General features: G+C 46.2%; 1 protein-coding gene across 20 annotated transcripts in view; it reads left to right on the top strand.

The window, feature by feature from the left end:
* MAP4 (microtubule associated protein 4) overlaps positions 1-26,894 on the top strand; it is a 162,652-nt gene that overhangs the window by 71,604 nt on the left and 64,154 nt on the right. For all 20 annotated transcript variants that reach the window (XR_012834250.1, XR_012834253.1, XR_012834251.1 and 17 more), the window contains one exon: positions 24,867-24,998. Coding sequence is in view for 16 of the 20 variants with exons in the window: in XM_075746954.1 (XP_075603069.1) it covers positions 24,867-24,998 (132 nt within the window). In the remaining 4 variants the exon portion in view is untranslated. The remainder of the gene's footprint in view (positions 1-24,866; positions 24,999-26,894) is intronic.

Here is a 26,894-nt window from a genome sequence, read left to right as displayed (position 1 = left end):
GTGAATAATTCAGAAGGCTTGTTTCATTCTGCAGACAGGCATGACTAAGAGGTTTTGTGTGTGTCTGATCTTTAGGGGGTGATTATTTTTAGCCCCAGACAGACGAGGGAAGGGGGAGGGTGGGCACTTCGGCGCAGCCGATCCGACAGCCGGGGCAGAGGTTTGGGGTGTTGTTCCCCTGCGCTCCCTGAGTCCTGGGGAGGGGCCGGGCTGGGAGGCGAAGGCACTGCCGGGGGATGTGGTGCTTCCCCCTCGCCCCCGAGGGTGAGCGCGGAGGCCAAAGGTTTGCGCTCTGCGGGGTGCCCCTTCTGCCCTTGCAGCCGAAGGACCCTTGCTGCTTTCCACAGCTGGCGAAGGAGTTGAGTAGCAGTTAGCGTAATCTCAACTCACGAGCTACTCGCAAGCGGTTCAGAAAGCTTAAAGAAGCTTGCCAGATGTTGAAGAGCTTACGAATGCTGGGAACGCGAGAGAAATGGGGGTAAACTTCCGTTCAGTGCAGAACTTTCCTTAGCAAACGCAAAGAGCCCCTTCCGTGCCTTGGATGAGATCAAGGTCTGTAACTCTCATGCGGCTGAGTGTTCGGTGGAGTGCCGTGCCGGGGAACGAAGGCGCTGTGCACTCAGATCGCGGGGCAGGATGACTCATGAGATCACCAGGGCATGGATCTGTCACTTCAATGTGCGTTTTATTAATACAGCTCTCCTGCGTACTAGTTTAATGTACCTGGCGGTACTTGAGTTCGTGGGAACTGAAAAGGTGCATTGTGAGCTGTTTAACAATGGTCCTTTAAGTACAGATAACGTCTTGCAGGAGCTTGGCATTACAACGTGACAGGTCTGTTCTAAAGGTATGGCATGTGAGAGCTTTCAGTCCTTGGGCCTCTCTTGCTCTTCCACACCTCGGTGATTTGAACAGTCACGCTTTGTGTGGAAGTGATGTAGATGTGCATTGACTGCAGCGAGGAGCATGTCCCAAAAGACAATCACTTCTGCTACCAATTTTCTAAATCCTGCTTTCTGTTAAGATTTTGGTGAACATTCAGTTCAGAATGCTGGTTTCATCTGCACCTTGGAATCTTTCATACCACAGGAATAGCTTCTTTGAAAAACTGTGACTTTGGAAGATTAAAGTGGGGAAATGGATTTGTCTGTGGAGGAGCAGCCAGCTGCTACTAACACAAGCTTTTGTTTTTCAGATGACATTTTAGTGAAAAGAAGCTTAAGTATTGTAGTGTTCCTCTGAGGTGTTTAGTGTGTTGCTGACCATTTCATAGAACTAGATAGGACCACTAATGACGGCTGCCTTGACTTCTGCAACACAGGGTGGTCCTCAGTAAGTTCCATGCCAGACCAATAACTTTTTTGTCATAAATACCTGAATTTTATTTCTTTCATCATCTGAAGGTTTTAAATAATGTATTTTCTTGGGGTAAGTTCTGTGTAGTTCCTATCAGAAGTGTTCTTTTTATTAAAAAGAAAAAACAACAAAAAAATATACCCCAGAACCCAACCAACCGCAAACAAAACCCCCAAAGACTTCCTTATTTCTATTTTAAATTCAGTGAACTTGAAACAAGCAAAACTTTGAGATATTTACTTCTAGTACAGGCAGTTGCAGACTGATCAGCTCACCTCTCCGTTCTTTAAAGGGTATCTGAATGTTGTTGGCAACGAGCAGCCGTAAGTCGGTCTGTCCGTGGTACCTTTGTTCGGCATTGACGGGCATGTGGGTCGGGGCAATCCCCAGCACAGCTCCAGGCTGGGTGGAGAATGGATGGAGAGCAGCCCTGAGGAGAAGGACTTGGGGTGCTGGGGGACGAGAAGCTCCACATGAGCCGGCAACGTGCGCTGGCAGCCCCGAAAGCCAGCCGTGTCCTGGGCTGCGTGTCCAGCAGCGTGAGCAGCAGGTCGAGGGAGGGGATTCTGCCCCTCTGCTCCGCTCTGGGGAGACCCCCCTGCAGTGCTGCGTCCAGCTCGGGGGGCCCCAGGACAAGCAGGACACGGAGCTGTTGGGGCGAGTCCAGAGGAGGCCACGGAGATGCTGCGAGGGCTGGAGCACCTCTGCTCTGGAGACCTCAGGCTGAGAGAGTTGGGCTGGTTCAGCCTGGAGAAGAGAAGGCTGCGGGGAGACCTTGGAGCCCCTTCCAGTCCCTGCAGGGGCTCCAGGAAAGCTGGAGAGGGGCTGGTGCCAAGGGCAGGGAGGGACAGGCCAAGGGGAATGGCCTGAAGCTGCAGGAGGGGAGATGGAGATGGGATGGGAGGCAGCAATCCTTCCCTGGGAGGGTGCTGAGGCCCTGGCAGAGGTTGCCCCGAGAAGCTGTGGCTGCCCCTGGCTCCCTGGCAGTGGTCAAGGCCAGGTTGGATGGGGCTTTGGGCAAGCTGGGCTAGTGGAGGGTGTCCCTGCCCATGGCAGGGGTGGCACTGGGTGGGCTGGGACGTCCCTGCCCACCCAAACCATTCCAGGGTCTTTTGCAGAAGTTGCTGCCTTTTCTGTTTCCTGCTTAATCTGGGAGTACCAAGTCCCCATCGGTGGAGCGCTGCAAGCCACCACATCTTGTGTCCTGGGGTTTTTTGTTCAGAGGAGCAAAACCACATTCAGGTGAAACGTGCCGTTTGTGAAGGCGATTGCTTCGCGCTGCTTAGGCTCAGTTAAAGAATGGCCCCAGCGCCAGCAACTGAAGCCAGGACCGAACAGCTGAGGGTCTTCAGAGGGTGCTTTGCCTTGTGGAGACAAATTCTAAAAGCTTATTTGGGTTTATGTGAAACAAATTACAAATTTTTCTGAATTGCAGACTAACGTCTGTGCTAACGCCCATGGCTTTGCTTCAGGCCGTGACCCAGTAACGCCTCGCATGCTCTGTGGTCAGTTTTCACAAAATACAGAGGTTTTCCGTATTCCCGACGCCTCGCTTGGGCAGCTGTAGATTTCTCACCTCTAACTTGCCTGTTATATGTCTATGTACGTAGTAAATAGAAATAACTTTTCATGGTCAACCTACTTAAAATTATTAATTATGAGTCTGAACGCTTTCAAATTTCAGTTCTAACCCCAAACCAAATATTATGTAGTGTCTTAAACCTTGTGAACGTGGCTGCTGGCTATCAGCAAACCCCAGTACCATCTGCCCTCACTATCTGCTCGTAGGAGGGCATGGAGCTCACCGGAGCAGTCGGGCGCTTTCCCGTAGAAATCTCGGCGTGACAAGGGAGTGTTTTATGACTACGGATGACCTCTTTTACGTATGCTGTAAATACCACACTTTCACTGAAACCTCCTGGATCGAACTTAAATGTAACTGATAGCCTTGGCGCTGCGACACAAGCTGTCTTTTTAGTAATTTTAATGAGCTTTATCGGGAAAAGAAATAAAATAATATTATAGCAAGTTATTCTTTGCTACAGATTTTGTATCTTGACATCGCTTCTACCCTGACCACGGAGCAGAAGCACAATTTTTCTTTTGTATATTCTTGTCACAACGATTTGGTTTTTATTTTGGAATCTCCGCATCAGGATCTTTATTTCTTTGCACAACAGTCCTCTAAGTAGTGTTTCACTAAACTAAATTTTGTGACTCCCAAATGCAGTAGGAAGGGAATAAATGGATGCTGCTGGCGGTGGCTATTTTGGGCTGGGAAGTCACATCTGATCAACGATGAAATGCAGCTTTTGAGCAAGAAGCGGCTGGCTGGTGGTAGCTTCATCACAGAGTAAGCATCCACATTACGTCTACTGTGTGTTGGATTGTAGGAGCCTTATGTTAAGGGGGTTTGGGTTGGTGGAGACTCTCCTGCCCACCTCAGTCTGCCGCTTTGCTGTCGTGAACCGTTTCTGTTTCCCGTCATCCCCGCTCCGTTCACCAAGTGTCAAAACCCAGCGCCAGGAGAGGGTTGGTTCAGGGGTTTTTTTTTTGTCTGCGTGATAGTACTGCATCCCCTGTGGGCTCCTGGGGTCAGCAAATCACCATGTAAGCACCAGGGAATGATTTTACTAAATGTTTAAAGTATATTCAGCACTGTCCTCCAGGTTTTTCTTACCGCAGTGCCCGTTCTGGGCACTATTCGAGCACGTTGCAGTGGGGAATAGTTAAGATATTGTGCATTTCCAATGTTACTTGGCTATTACATATGAAAATAATATGATAGTTGCCTGTTTTTATGAACTCTAAGCCTAAATTCTTTAATCTCCTAAAACAAGATGGAAAGATCCAGCCGGTTTGTGGTGTTGACGTCTTGCAGAGAGCAGGGCTGGCCAGAAGGGCTTCGCTTTTGGCAGTCACAGCTTTTTCTGCAGGCTCAGAAAATATTTTTGTAATAATTCTACTGACTGTAGTCCAGGTGAATAAGTAGTTAATTTGTAACTGAGAAGCCAGGTGAAGACTGAAAATAGTAAAATCTCCCTTGTTTTTCCTTTTTGGCTGATAGTGCTGGTAACACAAGGGATGAAAGGACAGTCTTTTGGCTCCGATGTCTTGCAGGACATCGTGATTAGAAAAAAACGGGTTGATATAGAAAGGCTTTCTCTGTAATCATTTTTAGATAGAAAAAATCAAACTGTTTTCATATCTTTGGTAATTTTTCCTTTCTACTTTATCAGACATATTTAAAGCAAGTAAGTTTCTGTAATAACTATTCCAAATGTTCTTTTTGTGTGCAGTTTTGCACCAAAATGTAGCTGGATGGGAAGAAAACCCAGAACAAACACCCCACCCCCCACTCCCCTCCCAAAAAAACGCCAAACCAAACCCCTCCAAATAAACAAAATCCCCCCAGGTTCTGTGACCAATGTAACACTTATGTGGTTGTAGGGCATAACTATAAAATCAGCCGTGCGCACAATTTGTAATGCTTTCCTGCCAAAGAATTTTTTTTAGTGTAGGTGCTATGTCTAGTAGCAAGGTCTGAGTTGGCTCCCGATGGGTACTCACTAACACAGGAGGGAACGGGAGTGTAAGATAGACCTTAGGCTGGCAGAGTGGAAATGCTGATTAGATCCCAAAGTTCAGCCTAGATCCCAAAGTTCAGCCTAGATCCCAAAGTTCAGCCTAGATCCCAAAGTTCAGCCTGCTCTGACATAAATCAGTCCGCTGTGTTACATATGTTAAATGCCGTGCTCAAGAAGCTTTTCTTCCTGGGCCATAGTCGTGTTTGCTGCTTGTATCAAATCAGCTTAAGTAGTTGCGTAACGAGCTCTGTTATTTGGAAGAAAGTGGAGCGTGGCGGGGTGGTGGGAACTGCTTTAGGAAGTGCTCCCTGTCCCAAACTGCTTTAGGAAATGCTCCCCTTCCCCGGGAACACCGGGGGATCTGTCCCTGGGCAGCTCCCTGCGAGGCTGAAGACACAAGTACGTAATTGAAAGCATCGATGTTCCTGGTGGTGTCACGGTGTGGGGAAACAAAGCCGTGAGATGAGGAAGGGTAGAGGTGGGAATTAGCGAGGATGGGGGGTTTTTTGGGAAGGCGGCGCTCGTTTGTACCGAGTATCGCTCTGGGTTCCTAAAAGACTGCTGATGCAGGAAGGACATAAGTGTTGGAACTGAGAGCGCTACTGGGAATGTATTGAAAGCTCCCGTGATGACTACGAGTAAAAGGAGGGACCTTTTTTTGTCTAAAAAATGCTGTTGCCATGGCCGTGTCTCTCCTAAATGGTATTTTCCTAGCAACCTGCTACTTCTGCTTTTCACTTCTTGCTTCTAAACTTTGATTCAAAGGTGGAACGTATCCTGACTTGACTTGTTGAATAGGAAAAAAAAAAAGCTTATAATGAAGTAGTACATATGTCGAGAAGTCTATTAAAAGCTTAACGGTGAGGCTTAGTGAGATTTAAAAAATGTTAATACAAACCCTTCAGCTTTTGTAGTGTATTTAAGAGTCATTCTAGCAAGCGGCTGACAGCTGGGTGAATTCATGTGGGTTTTATAAAGCTTGACTTTCCCGAGCAAGTAGCTGTTACTTAAAATATTCAAGCCATGAGCTTTCAAGCTCATATCTTGAACTCAGTATCTTATTAGTGCATTTAAACCAACAGATTCGTGGAGGTATGCTTCAGAAGTATTAAAGCAATATGCAGACTAATATCCAATAGAAGTGACCCCTTTTTCTCGCTGTGCAAACTTCATCAGCCTTTACACAAAACCAACTTGATTGCCGTCGCTCAGAACTTTGTTTCTGTGTACCCAGAATATTTTTGTACACATAATCCTGTAAACGGTTGGGCATTGAGGAAGCCGTCTGAAAACAGAGTGGTATTTTTAAAAGAGTTTTTGAGGTGGGCAGAAGAGAGACTGAGGTTTATTGCTGCAAACAGGTAGGACCACTTACCCGTACTGCTATATCATCCAAAGTCAGACTTTTATTCTACACTTACTACCCAATTTTCCCTTAATTAGCCTGTCTTTCTGGAACTTAACTGCAGGTTGAAAAGATACTCTATATTTTTCCCCTCTTTATTGCCTCAGACAACATCCTTTTCTTTTCTTGCTTATTCTGATAGGTTATACTACAGGTTTTGCAGTGACCCTTTAGATCACCGGTATTTATATGCCGTGTAGGCTCGAGAGGCTTGTCAAAGGAATATAAAACAAGCAATAGTACCGGAAAACACTCATCAGAATTAAGCTTGGTCTAAACATTGTATTATCACCTTTTTACTAGGTCGAGTTAATTATTTAGCTTAATAATAAGAATTTATCTTTCATATTAGGTCAGTTAGCTAAATATTTGCCTTCGAGTTCAGAATGTGTCCAAGCCCCAGGATAAGCTGCTGAGCTAAGAGCAAAAAGAAGGAGAGGCCGCAGCTCTGCAGCGGGGTGATCACGGCACATCTACAGGCAGGAGGAGGAGGGCGGCGGGCAGCTGCCGGCTCCGATTCCCGCCGGAGCTCCGGCAAACCCTTGTGCAGCGGAGGCGGGCAGGAAGGTGGGTTTGTGCGAAACGTGCCGCGCTGCTCCAAGCTGCCGTCTCCTGTTCGCCGTGCGCAGGCTCTCTCGTATAAAACTCTTCCCTTTTTTCACCTCTTCTTCCTGGGGGAGAGGGGATTGCTTATTTGTGAAAACAACTGATTTAATAAGGGTTTATCCCGCTTACAAAAAAATCAGGAAGAATTGTGTGCTTCGATGTTGGAGTGGCTTTGAGAGGTCGTGTGACATGGGCTAAATATGAACCTGGGGGTTAGGAAACTTCCCTAATCCTGGCTCTAGTTGTAGCTCCCTCGGAGGCCTTAGCTCTTTAATCTTCTTCCCTTTCAGTCCCATCACTGAAAATAGGGTAAGGCTGATTATATTGTGCATTTTATCTTTTATAGCTATGCTGCATCTGTTGTTATCACAGCGTTCTCGTTTCGGTGGTGTTGACTTGTACCAGGGGTAATCTTGCATTAATCCGACCTTTTCTGGGAAAAGAAAATCTTGTAGTTACGAAACGTATCTGGACACGGTGAGGCTGAGCAAGAGGAGATCTTTGGTAGTTGGTAAAGTTTGTGTTTCTAAAATACTCGGGCTTTTGTCCAGTATAGCATAAAAGTTACCTGAATCATTGCTGAATGAGTATTGGAAAAGAAAAACTTGGTGACTTTCCGGAGTTACAAAACTCCGCGAGGCGTGAGGGCCGCTTGGGATCCCGTTGTCCTCCCCTGGCCCCGGGAGCGGTGTCCCGTCCTCTTCTCCCTCGGCGTAGTGCTGCGAGTGAGGCTTACCCTGCTCTCGGAGGCTGTGCAAAATGCAACGTTTGGGGGTTTTTTTAAGTATGTGCTCTTCCTTTTTGCGTTTCTGTTGACGAATACTGTGCGATATCTCCTTTCCTTCATCCGATGTATTAAAAGCTTACCTGGATATGTCAGAGTTGGTGCCTCCTCGCTTGAAGCTGCTCTTTTCTGCTGTCGATGAGGGCAGGGTCGTGGTTTCCGTAACGCGGAGATGCTGGACTGTGTGAACAGGAGGCTCTTCCCGTAAATCCGGCAATTCATTTTAGCAGCAGTGAAGGGCAAAATAAGCTCCTTCCTGGAGATGACTGGGTAGAAACGGCAGTTTCTTAGCAGGCATCTGGCTGTTCGCATTTAATCAATGCCTGTTAAACGATGCAAGACGAACAGCTCACGGGAGCGATCATATAGCTTTAGGGCTGGAGATATTTCTGTAGGCAGTTGATGCTGTAGGCAACTATGAAATTAGAAAGGCCTTAGCAAGGCGCAAAAGTGACATGAGACCCTAGGAAGTGAACAAAACAGGATTCATCCCAAAAAAGAAATTATCTGGAAGGAATGCTTGATTTTGTTTTGCCTTGTAACTTATGTTATTTAACCTCCTTCCTTTTAACTGGAGCATGCTATATTTGACCTATCTATTCTAAAAAAAAAAAAAAAAAAAAAGACTTTCTGTAGTTCTCTGTGACAAGTTAGTTTTTCCATGCCCTGAGGTTAGTCTGGCTTCCTGAAAAACCAGAGTCTGGCTAAACTTGCTGACTTTCTCTGCTCTTTCTGAACTGCTGGGGATGTCGCAGTTACTTGCGTTTAAGAGGGTCGATAGTTTCCTCAGAGGTGACAGTAGGACTAAACAATGGCATTTTATTCTTCCGAAGTCCTCTTTTCTGCGCAGATTAAAACTGGTAATGTTAACTGGCGGTTTACCAGGTTCAAGAGGAAAACGCACTGGTGTTTAATGATGATGCCACGTGGTGAGTTAGTGGGAAGGTTGGGAGGAGAAGTGGAGTTTCCTGAGCCAACCATTAAAATTGTTGCTTCTCAACCAGAAACCGGCAGGCAGAGCATCAGGACCCGAGATGGGACAGTGTTTGCCAGCAGAAAGCTGTCGTGGGTCTCATCATCAATCTGTAATGGTTGTATGCAGTGTTCCGTGTTAATGGGACTTGGCAGAGGAGAAGGGTTAGAGGTGTCTGGGTTCTTGATACGGTGCCACGCATTCCGCCTTAATTGGGACACAGCTTTTTGTGCTTTAAAATCTTTTTTTTCTTGGTGCCAGTCGAAGATGTGCTACCATAGAAGGAAATTTGTCAACAGGGTAGAAAGTCCAAGGGTGTTTCTGATAGCAGAGAACAGGCATCTAATCTCTAGCTCCAATATGTGCAGATAATACAAATTTGGCTCTTCACTTTAGTCCAGGGCGTCTGAGATGTGACCTAAGAATGTTTTCTCTGTCTGAGAAATGACACTTCTGGTTTTTTATTATTTAAGCATGGCTATGAGATAGGATTTGTGTTGCATTGCAACGTTACGGCGTCACATCATCACCTTTCCCAGTTCAGATGGAGCACTACCATAGCAGCATCCTACTCGCTGCCGTTGCTCTAGCTGCAGTTACGGTCTACGAAGTGACAAAGCAAATACAAGCCCAGGTAACCTTAAATTACATTTTTAGGCAATACAGTGGTAAGAGAAGCCAGCTTTTCAAATACAGTTAAGTAACACAACCCTGCCCCTTTTGTAAAATGTGGAATTGCTCCGTGTCCTGGTTATAGCCCAAACCGATATGATTAAATTCTAATAACATAATCCAGCCTGCCCTAATTGTTGTCTATGGAAGTCATCAATCCCGCTAAGAAACTAAGGTGAGAATGGTATTTTGAAAAGGCTAGATGTGATTAACGGTTGGACTTGATGATCTTAAAGGTCTTTTCCGACCCAAATGATTCTGTAGTTCTGTGGTTTTGCCCGTTTTAGGGGGATGACGCGTAAAGTCTAACTTTGGGGTCAAGCTCTGGGGTTCCGCAGCCGTGAGCCCTGGGCAGCGTTTTTGCTCGCAGGGTGTTTCACAGAGCCGCGTGCTGCGGTGGCTGAGCTGTCCCGTGCCGTCTTTCCTGTTGGCAGTTGAGGCACTGAAGGTGCTCATTAATAAACTTGAACTGTCTGGTTTAATTCACTAACACCACGAAGTGAGTGTGAAGCCGGGAAGATGTTCTTGGATAATCAAACCCAGATTCTAACTACTGTAGGTAGAAGAGTGATTTCTTTAATAAACACCCCGAAAAAGATGTGGTTTCCTGTCCCAGCTCACGGGCTGTTTCACTGCTTCCACTCCCTGATCATTACTTAGAAAGTTTCTTCGAACTTCCATACTGAAGATACCGTGGGAATGATATAAGCAGTTGTTCTGTACAAATATTGGCTTTAAGTTTGAGGAAACACTTCCACCTCCCTAACAATCACCCCAGGAATCTGTTCCCTTTCCTTCTTTTTTTGCTGAGCTAAGCCATTTGAACTCATAGTCTTCATGATATTCGAGAGTGTGTTAATATCGTTGTCCATCGTCAGTCCCAAGTCATCGTTCTTTATCCCGGGACACTGATTAGAGCCACGTGATGTGTTTTGCTGAAGAAATCTTGCTGCGATCTCACGAGGCGTCAGTGCGTCCCATTCTCTAACGGCCATCCTTGCCTGTCGGGCTCCTGCGTTCGCTCGTCTCTTCAGCACGCAATTCGGTCTTTCTGCATTTGATTAGTAAGCTCACCCTGTGTTTCTCTTTGAACTCCCGGTTTATAGCAGAAATCCTGTTAGTTCATTGTTTTGGTCCCTTGCGTGACCTTGAATTTCATAATGTCAAGCTTGGTCTCATCTCTACCATTCTGATACTCAAAATCACTGAATTTTTCCTGGGTGTCATCCTAACACCGTTTGCTAATTTTATCTTTTAACTTCATTTCATCAGAACCCTTTCTAATTTCTGAGATTAAAACCAAAAATGTTGAGCCTGGGTTATTCTGGATTCTGGATCTTCAAACTCTCATAACTAGTTATGTTCCTCCAGTAAGATAATTCCCCTTTTGACGTTGCCTTGCCACTTGTCACTTAGCCAATTCTTTATTTACCTTTATGTCATTTCCTTGTGTCTCTGCTTTCCCTAACATTTCCCCTGGCTACAGATAAAAATACTTTGCTAAGGCAAGTCTTCCATGCTTTGTCTAGAAAATCTGTAATGTTAAATCTCTTAAGTTAACACTACCTTGTTTTTCAATGATGCAGACAGCTTATCTTTCACAGTGTCGCTCACATAAAAACAGTTTCGCGAGGTTTTAGGGAGTGATCAGTGTCTCAATCTTACAACCGGAATGACTGAGTCTGCTTAAAAAAAAAAAAAAAAAGATAAAAACCTGCAATTATATGTATGTGACTTGAAGTTTCAGATGGTTTAATGCAATACTGTATTCTACTAAAGCAATAGTCTCAGATTCAACATGAATGGGAACTAAATCATCTTTAAAAGATCCAAATCAGAGTTGCTCAGTTTAGTAGCTGAGAGTTGAGGAAGATCAGATTTACCTGGGCAGACCTTCAGTTAAAAAGAAACGTGTATATATATAAACTGATGATTGGTTTCAACTACCGGTTGTGGTTTTTGTGTTGAGGATAGAAGAGCTGGTCTTGGGGGTCACATCAATTTTTGTACCTCTTGTTCTTTAGGCTGTTCATTGAAGCGATTTACTCGGAAGCTGGCCTTGAAAGGCAGTCCTGCTTGTTGAAGGAGTAATTGCAGGAATATTTAAACGGCCTGCTATTTGCCCTTCAGGGTTATGGTTGGTTCCACGGATGCCATCGTTGCTGAGACTTGTGCTGTTTTTCTGTCTCAGTAGTATCTGTGGTCCTGCTAAGGTTGTTTCATAAAAACATTTCAGCACTAAAGCTCGTGAACAGACCTAGCCAGAGCAAGTTCCCTCCACGCGCATCCTTCAACATGATGGTTAATTCAACTTTTGCATTTCAAGCCATACCTCCACAAAGAGGTTTTGGAGATTTGAGTTGTTTCCCCATTGATACGCTTGGGAGTAACCTTCTGGCTAACTATGTCCAACGCGTTTTTGCAGCCTTCGAACGCACGTTGTGGTTGGTGCTCCAGGCGTGCTGGTTGTCGGGGCGCAGCAGACACACGGTGCAGCTTTGCAGCCCTCTGCAGAGCCTGGGACAGTTGCTGTAAACGTGGTGCAATGCCGTCACCCGGCTATGTTTCAAGGTCAGACTTTCTGTGTGCTGTTGTATTTTTCCTAAAATGAAAACAAACCAGAAGAGTTGTCTGCCCTGACTGCAGAAATGCCCTGCAGTGCATTCACTGCGGTTCTCAATGCGGCTGGAGCTTCGTGGGCCATGAAAGTCTTCTGACAACCCTGGAAATGTCCGCTCTACTTACCGTCAAACAGGCGGGAGCGTTAGCGGTTCTGCTTTAGCTGTGTGCCCGAGACTCGGCTCTGTCAAGTACATCTAGGTGAGACAATTCAATATTAGACCAGAGATTTGAGTAATAATATTATTTTTTCCTTGGGTCTGCGGTGTGGAGGTGGGAGCTCCCGTGCAAACACCAGCTCGAGTAGCCTTTACTTCTAGGTGAACTGCTTCCCTCGATGGCTGTCTTCAGCCTCGAGTGGCTTGTCCACATGAATAAAGGTACTTCATTGGTTAGTTTTACAGCGAGAAAATAGTATTGACAAGATTTATTTAGCACCGCGAAACACCAAAACCTCCTTAGTGAGGAATTAAAAAAAAATTCCTAGAAAACCGGCTGGCTCTTTGCAAGACTGTAAATTATAATGATTTCCAAAGAGCACAGACAGCATGTCATTTTTCTCATTCTCTAAGCAGAGGTTTCCTGAATAAACAGTCATAGAATTGTAGATTCTTCTAGTATTATGTAAATGGCTTCATGCTTTGATGTCCCTCGTGTCATTAGTTTGACACTAGCTAGAATTAATGGCCATAAAACTATATTACAAACGTGGCAGATAGATTTCTCTTGACTGCTTCTGACTCCTCATGTGAGCTCGCCGCTTTTGCCATGGGATTTTAAAAGCGGAAAGTAGGTCACTGCGATGTGTGCGAACATAGGCTGAGAAACGGGCTGTAATCTCGGCATTAAACAAACATGACTGTAATGCTGAAGGGAAATTTTCTATTTTAAGCGCTAATTTCCATTATCACTATCTCATTCTGCAGAACAAGCATATGGGGACTTCTGTGTACATGCACCCACAGATGGGATTTGGGAGGCGGTAGAAAAGATAGAGATATATATGTGTGTGTGTATACATATATATATATGTATGTATTTATGTGTTTCAGGAGTGACAATGTATATTGTCACTTCTGAATGGCTCCTCTGCATCTCGTGTGAAGCAGGCGGGGAAAGAGTGAAAGTGCCAAAATATGTAGGTCAAAAGAAATGAAGCGTTTTGAATCTAAGCAGCAATCAAACATTAACAGTTCTGGGGATGGAATGACTGATACCGTGTGGTTGAACGCGAAGTGGTATTGTATTAAATTTTTTCAGAGTTCTCAGACTCCACACTTATTTATAATGCATTCTTGTCCTCTGAGTGGCTTCCTCGCGAACAGCTCTGGGCGTCTGGTTTTGGGGATAAGTGTTGACTTACCATCTAGAAGTACCTGAAAGACGTTGTTTGGATTTTTATTAGCTAGGAGAAGGGTTAATAAGTGAGCGTGGTGCTGGCTCTATTGCATGTTTTTACTTAGGAGAGCTGAATGAAGGTAAGGATAGACAGTAAGGTGGAAAGCAAGGAAATATGGTAGAATTAGCTATTTTTAGGCAAGTAAAGGTACAAGCAGCAGGGAGAAAAGGGTAGTGAATTCAAATTCATCTTGAGAGTCAGGGATCTCAGGAGTTAAATCTGTCGGGAAGATGAAGTGCTGAAAGACTAATGAAGGCAAGACATTCGTAGGCTATTGCTAACATGGCTGCGTCAGGAGCTCTTCAAAGGGTCTGGAAAAAAGGAGGAAACTAATAAAAACAGAAGCTTAGGACTTAGGACTCGAGATTTAAAAACTACACAGATTAAGGTACATAATGATTTACAACTACTGAAGTACATGAGTCCAAGAGAAGGGGCTTTCTTTTATTAAATGTAAGAGAAGGTTGAAATAAGACTATTCAGCAGAGATGGAGGAGCAAATGATGCAAAACAGGCTGCGAGGTTCAGGCCCTTGTCTGCTCTAGCTCTGTTCTTTTATTATTTGATTTGATAAGCAATGCTGTTCAGCAGGGTTGGAGCACAGGTCTCAATAGCGAGGCTTTGCACGTAACACAGCACAAGCAAGATTGGCCTCCGAACCAGCGGCAGCTGCCGTGGACTCGTGGGGATGGGGTGGAAGGTCCCAGGTCGTGGAAGAGGGCCAGCACCGTACCTGGGGTAGAGACGTGAAGCGTTACTAATGTGCAGTGTCATTTAAATCAATGACAAGATATTGGAACAAGTGACGAAGCTTAGAGCCAGCCAGAGAATAGCAGGGTAATAAACGGGACGCACTGCGCTCCGGAAGGTCTTTCAAGCTGCTTTTGTTTGACGGGGAGCAGATGAGGTGTAGGTGAGGTGGGGTGCAGCGAGTAAGGAGGTTTCTTTACCATGACTCCAGTTTCCTGATTTGCTTGTGAAAAGTTCTGAGACGAGACAACCAGTTTTGTGCCTGCCTCAGCTGGAGAAATTGCTCTTGAAAAGTGCTTAGAGTGCATCACTTTCGAGCAGTTGGCTGGACGCTTCACGTACGGTGCTGTATGGACCTTTTCTTGTACGTCTTCCTGTCTGTAAATACTTTCAGATGAACACTCTTCAAGATCATGGCCATTCCATAGGCACTGTAAATGCTTTTATTTATTTTTGTTTTCTTCTCTGGCCCTGATTACATTTGAGGAAGGAATTCAGCAGCAAAGCCCTTGGAGGCTGTCAGGAGAAAACTCGGGAGGTGTCACAGATCACCGCTGAAATGCGGCTCAGGCCAGGAAAGCTGCGGCCGTGTCCTCGCAGGAGCGTGGTGTGCGGGGAGGTAGAGGCGGTTATTCTGCTCCAGTTGCTTTTGATGACGGCCGGGCTGGGTAGCTCTGCGCATTGTCTGGCAAATGGGAGACAGTCTGGGGATGTGGGGAGTGTGCGCTGTGTAACCCACCCGTGAAAAGACATCTCAAGTGTAAAGCTTTTCTCACGAAGAGAACAGTAAGTGGTTGGTCTGTCTGGTCTGGGCATGGGATAAAAGGAAAGCCTGTGCTATCTTGTGATCTTAAAGATGAAGCAGGACTTTGCCTCTGGCTGAAGAGAAAGTTGCAGGCTTATTTTTGGGTGAATGTGATCGGGTCTCAGGGCAGAAGGGTAAAGCTTAGAGAGCGTTGGTGTTCCTCAACACGAGTTACCAAATCATCATCAGATTGTATGTAGGGGATATTTTCTTGAAGAACTGTACTGATTTTTTTTTTTATACCTCAGGTGGGGTTTTTTTTTTTGTTTGTTTTTTTTTTTAACCCACTCTCTGGTTCTTGGTTTTCCTGGGGGCAGAGGGTCCTTGCAGAAGGGCGGAAGCTTGTGTGCTACCTGGTTTTCTGCACTTACGGTGACCTGGAGCCTCTTTAGCTGTTAGTCTCAATCCAGGCTGCAGCTCGGCATTCCCGGTAACATGTCCCAGGGACCAGCCCCTCATCTCGCCTGGGCTGCGGGTTCTTCCCAGGCTCATGCTGCTGCGCGGTCCTCTGGTCCTCAGCTCCATGGAGAGACCATAAACCTGGAGGTACCTTGCAGCACATGTCCCAGGGTCAGGGCTCACGCGTTACCAGCCGTTCGTGCACAGCATCTGCAGATCCTGCTTATTTTCCAAACTTCTGGGGGACGTGTCTGGGGTCCAGCGTGTGTCTCTGGTAACGTTTTCTCCTCCTTCCCCACCCACATCTCCAGAGGTTGAGATACCCGTGTCCCTGTTCAAGAGGCTACTTCAGTTGCCCTGGAGGAAAAGGACTCCCAAACCTGTCCTCCCTGAAAACCAAAGCCCTCGCACCCCTCCAGGGTGGCGGTTCGTGCCTTTGCATATCCGTGTTTGAAAGACTTGAGCGTTAAGCTCAGCACTGACCTTGCTGAGCAAATCCTCATGCTGGTTCCTTGCTGCTGCCTCTGCTCTTCTCGAAGGCTTCTGAAGTGCTGTGCTGTTTTCTGACCCTGGGTTCATCTGGAGCACGGTCAGTCCTCTCAAAATGTGCCACTGCCACGTCTGAGATGCTGCTCCAGCCTCTCCCCCTACCCCGCTGGAAGACGTTATAATCCCGTGTTTGAACTGGAGCGTTCCCTGAGTCAGTGTAAAGCTGTTTAAATTTGGTAACAGCCCTTTCGGGGGAAATAGCTTTTTCCTGCTTGAAATGAGGGATGACAGCGCTCTGGGTCACAGCTCACTGCTGTAAACTGCAGTGTCACTGGCTCCTGGGGACAGCGTAAGGGACACGCTCTCCCTGCTCGGGGTAGTACCGAGCGCGGAGGGGCTGCAGTCCACCGCAAAAGCTCTTTGGGGTTTCCTTCCTCGTGCAGCGTCGCAGCGTCGCACCGGCGGCTTCCAGGTTGCTCTGGAAGTCAGGAGGCTTTTGTATGACGTTAAAGCAACGCAGCTGGGTGTGAGAGTGAGATCTCTGTGCTCGGGGGCTCTGGCCAGGTTGGTAGCACGGGGAGTGAGACCTCACCGCCTGCTCTCGCGTCTCTTGGGCTCTCCTCCGGTCCCAGCAGGCCGGGTTTTGGACGGGCCTTTTATACCCACCGTAAGGAGCTGGTGGTCCCCACGCTGCGAGTCTTTTGCCTCAGGATTTTACTTATTCCAACTTCACACACTTTAGGTGAGGCTGCCTGGTCGGGATGTTCCAGTACGTTCCGTAAGGGCCCCTCAGGTATGAGGCTGGATCCCAGGGCAGGGAATGGGGGAGTGCTTTAGCTGACTCAATCTTGGCTTTGTTGCTTTGGGGTTTCTACATGTAGAGATGTTCTCTTACATTGTCTGCACCCTGGGTTGGGCCTGTTGAACAGGTTTGTGGGTTTTTTGCATGGCTTTGGATTTAAATCTTCGCTACCAAGGCTATGTAGATGGCGTTAGGAAGGAACCCCAACTGAAACAGTAAAACTGTCTTAGTTGTATCGCTCGGCTCTCCAAAATCTCAGTTAAAAAAACCACCAACAAACAGAACCCCCAAATGGCAAAAAGTAAAAATATTCAACCATGCTTCAAATGCCTGTTGTTTAAAACGCCTGGTAACACGGGCAGCGTTCCTGTAATCCTCATCTTCCTGCAGAAAACACAACTGTCGTTCTCTTAATTGGCCGAGCAGATACCTGCTCAGAGAAACCCCTCATGGGAAGAGGAGTCTCCTAGGCAGAGCTCTCTGCTTCGTATGTGCCTACGCCAACGCTGTGGAAATGTGTCTTCAGAGAGTCTTTTGTTTAAAAATAGGACTTCAAGTGCCTTTGTTATTAAAAAACAGAGTCAATCGAGTGCGGTTCTAGATGGAGGAATCTAAAGTGAGTATCTGGTGGAAGCTGCGCTGTGTGGCAGTCCGGAGCGTTGTCTGCGATCTGCGAGACTTCTCCAGGAAGGTCTGAGATGCGATAACAAATTACTCATTTCCTGAGCATCCGACATTCCCCGCGGGAAGCAGGAGCATGAGAACAAACATCGCTTGTAGAGCAATTAGAGCTGAGGGTGGGAGGTGTGCTCTCTGTGCATCGCTCTGGTTCTTGCTTTCCATTTATCATGAAGCAATTCCTGCTGAAAAAACATCTCTTTAAGAAGAATAAGTAAGAAAAACCCCTGTGCAATAAAGTAACAATTGTGGGGTTTTTTTCCTTGCAGTTTTTTTTTTTTTAAAGGCAAAACATGAACCTTGTGTTGAACTTTAAAGTTACTGACTTTGCGTCTTTTAAGTTAGGAGATACCGGTTCTGACAGTCGGTCACGCTGAGCTTAGTGGCGTTCTGGATTATATAACAGCATGGAATTGCAGAAGGAAAGCAGTAAAATGCTTTTTGAATTGTCAGCGCCATCTGAAATGCCCTGCAGTTTCTTGAGGACCTGTAATATATTCCTGATCTTCTTTTTCCAACTCAATGGTGGATTTTAATTTGCTTCTCACTGTGGCAAATTAACATATTTAGAGTAATCTCAGCCAGATTGGGTTTCAGCACTAGCTCTTGGTAGTTAAGCCCTCATCTTCTGTGAGGACAGAAATCTTGCTCTCCAAAAGCAGCGTCTGAAGTGGCTGCGAAGGCTCGGGAGGCTGGAAGGGACCTCTGACGTCTTGAGTCCGACACTCTTGCCTAAAGCAGGGAACCAGAAGAGGCTGCTCGGGCTCTGCCCAGCTGGGTCGTGAGTTAGCTCTGAGGATGGAGATTCCACAGCCTCTCTGGGCAATCGGTCTGGTGTTCAGTTTCCCTCAGAGTTTTATTAAAATAATAAATAAAATTAATTGGAGTTGCCTGTATTTCAGTTTGACAAGAGGCAGAGATTAACCAGTTTGGCTCTGGTCTGGGTAAATTCTTCTCCGTCAAGGCTGCCAGCTTTGTGCTTTATATATTTAGTAAGTGCAAAAAACTTCTTCTAATCTTGAGCTCCTACCCTCTTGGATAAAAAATGTACAAACTTCCTTTGGTAGACTGGCTTATGTAGTCTTCCATGGATTTGTCTAGGTTTATCCCTTAGGTGTGTCGGGTGGTAGTGAAGCTCTTCTCTAATACTCATTTACAGTGATTTTAAGACCCTTGACTCTGAACTGAACTACACGATATTCTGTTTTACAAAATAACGGAACCATAATAAAATAGCAAGGAGGTATTCCTGCGAGGTACTTCCCGTTTACTCCGAAGCCAGCGTGCACAAAGGGAGCTCTGAGCATCTTTGAAGAGGAGCTGTGTAACCTTTAAGGTCAGGCTTCTGTATCCCTTACCCTACGTAACGCATCCGTGTCCCGAGCGAGGGGAGGACAACCCAGAACGTCTTGGCTGCCCGTAGAGGTGCCTACCTGATGTTCCACACGTCATCCCATCCCACAGAACGCCGTTGGTTAGCATGCTGAAGGGAGCGCCTTGGGGTGTGTGTGTAAAAAACATCAGAGAGGACACGCAGGCAAATAGCCCAACATTTCAATCGGAAGTTGCTCGTGTTAGTAACTGCCCCTAGCAGCCTGCTGAGCAGAGCAGAACCTCAGGCAGGAAATGAGAGCTCAAAACCTCACATAGAATATAAAAGCGTGTGTGTTTCCGAACCCCTGCCTTCTGACAACGGTGGCAGCGTTCCATACCCTGCAGAGGTGGCCTGGGCTTCCGTTTCCTCTGAGGTTGCTGAGAATTTATTGCGAGGCATGGCTCGTTCTGCCGACGGGTAAAGCTGTCGGTCTTTGGTGTGATTTCAGCAAGGCGTCCGTCTAAGGTACCGAACCATTGCGGCGACCTGAGCGAATCAGGTCAGCTATAGGAAAGAAGCTCTTAAGGTTCTATTTTTCTGTTTCTTGGCTTGGTGCTGGCAGGGATGTCTCACGGCTGCAGACTCATTAATTTTGAAGATACTTAACCTCTAGCTAGAGAGCTGGTCAGTGACCTGTCGAGATTAGCATCTCCCGCAGCGAAAAGGCTTTATCATGGTAATCCTCTGCTAAGAGTGCTCCTTGCTGGAAGTTCTCTGCGTGATGACCTGCGTGTTGGTGGGTACAGGCTTTCTTCCCTCTGGAGGTCTGAGCGCGGCAGGCCGCCCGTGTCGGGAGCGTCCGTGTTGTAGGTTGCCAGAAGAGCTGTTTTGTACGGATTAGCTTCTGAATTGGCTTATGTGGCTGTGCCGATCTTGGCAGAGCGGATGATAAAACAAACAAATCAACGCTGTCGGCAGCCCTGCTAAAGGTTTCGCAGCCTTTCTCTGGAACCTGCCGCGGGATCGGTTCGGGGAGCGTGCTATTTGCATGGGATCCGCATTCTTACTTTCAGAAGCAAGTTTGCTTTGTAAGTATGTTCTTAATGGTATTTTTTTCTTTAAGCGAGACTTTGTAAGTTGTAATCCTACATTGGTATATGTTATCAACAGTCATAACGGGATTTTCAACCATCAGCAAGCTTTAATACTTGATACAATTACAGGTTTGTGGGATCTGTCAAACTTACATTTTGTGTTGAGTATGTTATCTGCTGCTGATACATCTTAATAATACTTCCAGGATTGATCGTTGTAAGAGTTCGGCTAGTCCTTTTGGTTTGCTTTTCTCTCTTTTATTCATTGATCACCTATGCAGACTGTGTGTTTTAGGAGGATCTGCAGAACTGGGTTTGGAACTGAAAAATCTTTTTTTCTACAGTCCTTGGGGCCCTGTTTCTGAGATCACAATTCTCGTGTTCCACCAAGCTTACTTCAACGAGGAGGAACTGAATTCGGGACGGGGTGGGGATGACAGATTAGCTGGGTGGCAAGTAGTGGTGAAAAACACTTGGACTGGGAAGTCAAGTCTTGGTTTATGTGTCTAATGATTTGTAGAAGCAATTCCCAACTGCTGTCGAATCACCTTTCATCTGGCTTCGGGGGCTTGCGCTACAACTAAGGGTTTGCAAATACCAATGTAGTTTTGCTCGACTGTTACAGGAGATTGATTTCATCTGATATGGCATGTAACTGTTTCCCTTTACACTTCTTTTTGCTGCTGTACTGTCCTCTCCTTCCTTTTCCAGCAAGGTGTGTGGTTGAGGAGGTTCCCCTCCCCTTTATTTAAAGGCGTGAATGCAACCTGCCTACTAAAAATAAAAAAAACCCCCAAAAAGTGGAGGTTTTACTTCTGGTTTACCTGTTGTGACCCTAATTTTATGGTCTTCCTCTGAGAGATCTGTTAATAATAGCAATATGCCAGTATGTATTTGTGGTGTAGTACTAACAGATTTAGTTAAAATCTGTAGAGTTCAATCGGGGTGTGCCCTACAGTTCACCAGACTTAGCGTGGGTCCAATCCAAAACTCAGTTAAAGTCATCTTTCAGAAAGTTCACGTCAAATTTTCTTAACTGCTCCCAGGCTTCTTCCTCACACTGACAAGGACATTTACAGTCTCCTGTTTTGTTTTTTTTTTTTTTTGCTTTAAATGGAGTTTTATAGGCAAATGAATGACAGGCTCCTGTCCAGAAGAATTTAGAATTGAATATAATTAAATCCCTTGCTATTCTGCACCACAAATAATCATAAATAATAATGCCTCTTGACACATGTAGTGATACTTTATCTTCAAAGTACTTTGCGAATCTAAATGATCATTGTCTGTCTTAATAAAGTATTTCCTGCTTAAATTGTCAGCCTTTAAGCTACCCTCTGACGCCAGGATCGGGCTGATTTTTCTGCTGAGCACGATGGGGTTGTTGCCACACGTGTCACCTTCCCCGCCGACACACGGTTGTGCCTCGTCCGTGGCGCAGAGGAAGCAGAGCTGTCGTCAGGCTTGGTCTGGGAAACTTCTCTGTCCTCGCTGCTGAAGTCAGCCGTGGCAAATGTCGTCGTTTAGCAGAATAATAGCTAAAAGCCACTGGCAGAAAAGCAGCATCCGCCTGCCAAATCAGCACCGCTTTAGGATGCTTGTAGCATCTGCAGGGCTGTAGCACGAGAGGTAGGAATAACTCTGCCGAGGGTCAGATGCTGAGTGTGTTCAACAGCGGTTCTTTTGGTGGTGTTTACACCGACAGGACATAGTGGAAGATCTCGTGTTTACTAGAATTATACTTCCCGTTCTCTGGCCCTCATGGTGCATGTGAGGGTAAAAAATAAATGCATTTTATTTCTATTTAGTTGGATCAGAATCTGAATAGGAGCTCTTCTACAATTGTGAACCTCCGCTAGAGCACAACATCGCTCCCCGTAGCCATTGCCTGTCTTGTCATGGTGTGTCAGCCCCAATCTGCGGCTGGTAGGCAGCATTCTCTGTATTTTGAATTTCAGTGGGGGAAAAAAACCTTTCCAGCATGTTACCAGTTCGGTTGTTTCTTGTGGTATACCCGAGTTCAAACGCTAGTGCCATGAGCAGTCTTGCGAATAGTCCATCTCGTTTCCCTTTGAAGATCCAGTTCCTTTTTGCTCGCTGCATCCACGGCACGGGGCACGCCTGGTACAACGTTTCCGAGCCCCCTTGGAAGCGGAGCGCACCTGGGACATCGGCATTCGGGTCAGTGTGGGAGCTGGAAGCACCTCTGTTTGCACGGGGTGGGCACGGAGCCGGAGGACGAGCCGGCGGCCGTGGGTCTGCCCATCGGCTGCGTGGGGATGGCAGCGGGGCCCTGCCTGGGGAGGAAAACTGGTGCAGGCAGGGAGAGACTGCAGGCAGGGAGAGCCCACGTCCTGCCTGCTGCCAGGGGAACCGAGCTGCTGTTAATTGACACCCGGTGACACCGTCTCCCTCTGAACGGAGGTGGAGAAGCCCTCGCCTGGTCCCTGTCCCGTCCGCCACGCCACAGTTCACGTAATGCCTCCAAGGGAGCTAAAGCTCGTTAGTTCTCCTGCCTTTCCTGGGGATTATCTGAGAAGTCCCAGCTAATGACTCAAAATAGGACTACGCAGAGCTCGTGCGCCCTGACCTTGCACAGTTTTAGACCACAGGGACGCTGGGCGGCATTGAGCTCCAGAGTTGAATTACGAGCAGTAGTGGTTGTGTACAAATCTGAGATCCTGACCTGTCTCCAACTTCATGGAATCACCTCCTGTTCCTGCAAACCCAAAATCTCTGACCAAACTGCTGCGACCACCGATGGATTTGTACGGGTCTCGTTTCATTATGTTGTGATGTAAACCAAACAAAAAAAACCCACAAAACCCTCCTTTCATCTGACTCTTTCTCAATCGCTTTTTTAATTAGAATTATTACAACCTCTCTATGAATCTTTTTTCCCCCTTGCTACGAAATGCGTTTGCGACCGGCTGGCACCTCAGCCTCCTGAGAGGCAGCGGTTCTTGCTTTTATACGCCAGCGCTGTGGTTTTAATTATTTCTTCTGTGGGTTAACTCTGGGTTTGCATTTATTAACTGCAATCTTGCACTGAATTAAGGGTCGTCTTCAGGGATATCTTTTGAGGCACACTATCCATTTCCTCCCCTGAGCTCCAGTCTTGCAAGTAGTATTGTTAGCCTAAACGAAGGTAAAAACATTAAAGGCATAAAGAGATGCGTTGGCAAGAGACTGTGGCATATTGCATTAGGGGATGAGAAAAGGAGTTTGTGTGAATCTTTTTCGTGTTTGAAACTGGAAATCAGCGTGGGAGTCTAATGTGGTTGATAGAAGAGTTGACGAATTCAGGTCTCCTTAAAATGAAAATTACTCTGAAAAGTCACGAGTCTGGGTATTTGTTTTGAGCCTTTCCCCAGCATTTGTTGGATTTGAAAACTTTAGGACATACATTGTTATTTCTTTTGTACAACTACAGGACTGGGAAAGGTCTTTGAGAGCTGAAACAACCGGGCTTTTTACAGGAACAGCTGAGACGTCGAGGGAGCTACAGCAGAGTAGCCAGTATTGCCGCAGCTGACGTTCGGGGGCTTTTGTGTGTTAATTCTAAGTGTAAATCAAACCTCGCAGGTGTTAGCTCATTTATAGCTAGCCTTCGCAGCCTGTGTGTATTGATACATCTCTTATTTACAAAGAGAACTTTATCCCTTAGCGCTTTTTCCCATCCTGGCCGTTACCGCTTGCCACTGCTTTTGTTTCTCTGTTGAAGTGATTTAAAGTTGAAGTGTTAAACCAGGGGTCAGTGGAGATGTGTGTGGGGTTCCCTTCATATCCAACGCTTCCCCCGCTGCGTAGGGGTGGTCAGCAGCACTCTCAGGGACCTCTCAGTCCCAGGACAGAGGTGAAATCTTCTTGTTCACGAAGATGTCGGTGCGGCTGGGGCTGTTGGCGTGTTTCGTACGTCTGCGTACCATGGCAGGGATGCTACGGGTTCCTGCTTACCCGCTAGTTCGTCCCAAGGTGCTACGCTGGGAGAAGAGGATAGGCTGGAGCAAAGTGGAGATGAAAATTAAAAAAACCAAACCCAAACAAGTGTGGAAGGTGAGGAAGAGGAGCGCCCATGGCCTGTCTTAGTGCCGCTGCTGGAGGGTATCTCGGCTCATGGCTGAGCTATCTTGCTTTGGTTTTCTAAACATCTCCAACTGCTTGTAAGGACTTCAGGAAAAGGCTGGTCTGCATATTTTGAATATTCCTTGTGACAAACCTTATTGGAATAGTTTTATGTCATCTAGCTGCTTCTTTATTTCCCTGCATTTTTCTGTGGGGCATTTATAGGTTGTGAGAGGAGCGTGCCAAGGCTTTGGTAACAGCACACCGACCCTGTACACCCCACGTTGCTGAGAGCTGCCAGTCTCAGCGCAGTTGTTTTTAACACGGGCCAGCAGAGAAAGATTAACGTTTTCCTTGGTCGGGAATAAACCATCAGGCGTTGATGTGTTCAGAGCACTGTCTTTATTGTAAACCGGGGGAAGATTAAGCTTAAATGTGAAACATAAAGATGTACAAATAAAGGCCTTTGAGGTACTCAGGGAAGAGTTATTCACTTAAATCATTTGGAGTTTGTCCTCCTGGTAAAACAGAGAGCAAACCCATCCCGTGTGTCTGTGGTGGTACTGCTGTTTTTGTGATTGTGGTCAGATTTGGTGCCTGGGCAGGAGAGGAGGTGGCTTTGGTTCCCCTCCTCCCCGCTGTGACCTGATGAGCAGGTTGTGTTCAGCATTTTGGTATTGACAGACTTGAAAGCTTTGCTCAGCCTTCCAAGGTCAGGGTCTCAGGGTTCTTCCAGCTCTTATGTGAAGGAACAGTCTCCCTAAAGGCGAGTGTGAGAAGCTAGCCTGAAATGTCCAACATCTGAAAACAGGACAGCACGTGTGAGTCTGACGTGTGAGTCCACGCTTGATCTTACATGTGTATCAGGATGCAGAAATTCCCATTATTGTTTCTCACATGTGAAGAGTTGGATCAAAGCAGTAAAAAATGAATATTCATGGTCTCTGGTGTGGCTAACGGCTGATGTTACCTGTTGGCCTCCGAATGCCATATCGTACAATAATCTATTTTAAATATTTTAGCTTAACCTCTCACTTTTGACTGTGTCATTTTCTTCTCTAATTTCAGTATTCCCAGGAGAAATCATGGATGAAAAGCTCTCATACAAAGACTTTCTCAATCGCAATGACTCCTGGACGATGGACGACAGAGACCTGTGCTTTGAATCACAGCCCGTATTCAAACCCATGGAGATGGCTGGTATGGCTGTATTTACTCGTACACCCGTAGCATCAGTGATTTCCTCAGTTGTGTAACATGCCAGAGCCCGAGTATCCCCAAGGGTGGTTTTATTCTCTTGCCTTGTACTCACGCTTGTGTTCTTTAGGATCTGTCTCTCTTTTTTCTGAAAACACGTAACATCTTGACATCAGACTTAACACATCAATTTGCCCTAGAGCAGGGTCTGGCTGCTTAAAAATGGAGTTGCTAGTCCGCTGTGTTAGAGTATGCAGGCTGTGGGTGAGCAGGTTTCCCCCTACCTTGGCTAACGTGGTGATGGCAGGTTTTGGTTGTCTTCCACGGTTTAACCGCTCTCGAGTACCGTGACTTTCAGCGCAAACCTTGCCAAAGTTGTCGACCGCTGAAAGCCGATCTTGCCCGGTGCTCAGAAATGCCGGTTCCAGCTGTCACGTAGCTGCGTCTGCAATGCAGGTCGGTCTGTTCCAGAGGCAGCCTGTGAGGCTGCTGACTCTCTTGAAAATTAGATGAACCTTGTATAACTTGCACCTGCAGAAAGATACCCTTTCACCCAACAGCTTTCACCCAATTTTCTCTCATTTTTGAGAAAGCTTATGGGAAATTACTTGCTCGCTCTTGAGGGTATGAGAAATGTGTGTGCTGCCCAGATTGTACCAGGCAATAAACCTGGGAAAGATACTGGCTGAAACAGGATAAAACTTTTTTTTTTGTATGTTTTTGAGCACTCTAGACCTGCTTACTAAATCATTTTCCTGCTATCTGAATCTCATATTTACTAAGAGATTCTGTGAAGAAATTATATTTTGTTACAAGGGTAAGAAATGATTCATGGAACAACTGGAACAAAAGAGCCGCTGGTTTCTCAAACGCGGTGGTTGGGTTTTCCCTCCCATTGCTTTGTTAGATGATAGAATGGGATGGTGATGTAGTTACGTTCAATAGCTGGGTGACAAACTTGTTGATTAGGAGGCATTTAGGTACCTAGCCCATCACCCAGCATTCTTTTGGCCTGAATAATGTGAATCTGTGGGTTGTCTATTGCACAAACCCACGTTTCCTTAGGTCTCACGTCCTTAGAGTGTCTTGCTCACCTGTACGTGCATGAGGTACCCCTTGTACGTCAGTACGGAAGGATTCCTCCACGCTGCTCTTCCTGGCGCTCTGGAAACAAGAGGTCCTGCTTAGGGACTAGTCGATGCCCATAACTGAGCAGAGGGACCAGAGAGGACAGACAGGCTCTATCAACTTGTCAGCAGAAGGAGAAAAATGTGACCAACAGATTCATAAAAGGCTACTGCATTATTAAATATTTTTATCCGCACTGTTTGGAAAACAGCAGGATAATTTCCCTCCCAAGGAGAGAATTCTCTGGTAAGTGGTGTAACAGGTCTCCAGCCAGCGTTGCTGCAATTCCTCGGTGAGAAACACGGGCGATGCCAGCTTGGTTCAGCCACTGGAATGTTCTGCCACATCTGTGAGCAGCTGGAAGAGCCCGTTGGAATGCACTCTGGACTTGGCTGTTAGACGCTACAAACGCTGCGTTAGGATCTGGCGGTGGTACCCAGCCCTGTGAAAGTAACAGTTATGAGCAAAAACTTACATATATATTTTACACACTACCTATAATAAAAGGACTTGATTTAACAATATTGTTATAATGTAGAGTGAATAAAAATCAAACATTCCCTAATTGTTTGCAAGCTGTCACAGGGCCCTTAATCACGAGTGTACCGTGATTTATTACTGTAACTGTAGGTAAATATCTAAACATGAAGAGTTCCTGTTGAAATGATCTACAGCAAGATGATCTATTAGTCCACAGTTACTGGCAAATTTGAGCTACGTCTCTGCACAGCAAAGGATATGAGTGTCTGTGGAAGGCACCTGAAAGGAAAC

This window comes from Balearica regulorum, chromosome 2, assembly GCF_011004875.1.
Source record: "Balearica regulorum gibbericeps isolate bBalReg1 chromosome 2, bBalReg1.pri, whole genome shotgun sequence".
Taxonomy (NCBI): domain Eukaryota; kingdom Metazoa; phylum Chordata; class Aves; order Gruiformes; family Gruidae; genus Balearica; species Balearica regulorum.
Note: the sequence above shows the minus strand (reverse complement) of the source record. Positions and strands in the feature narration are given on the sequence as shown.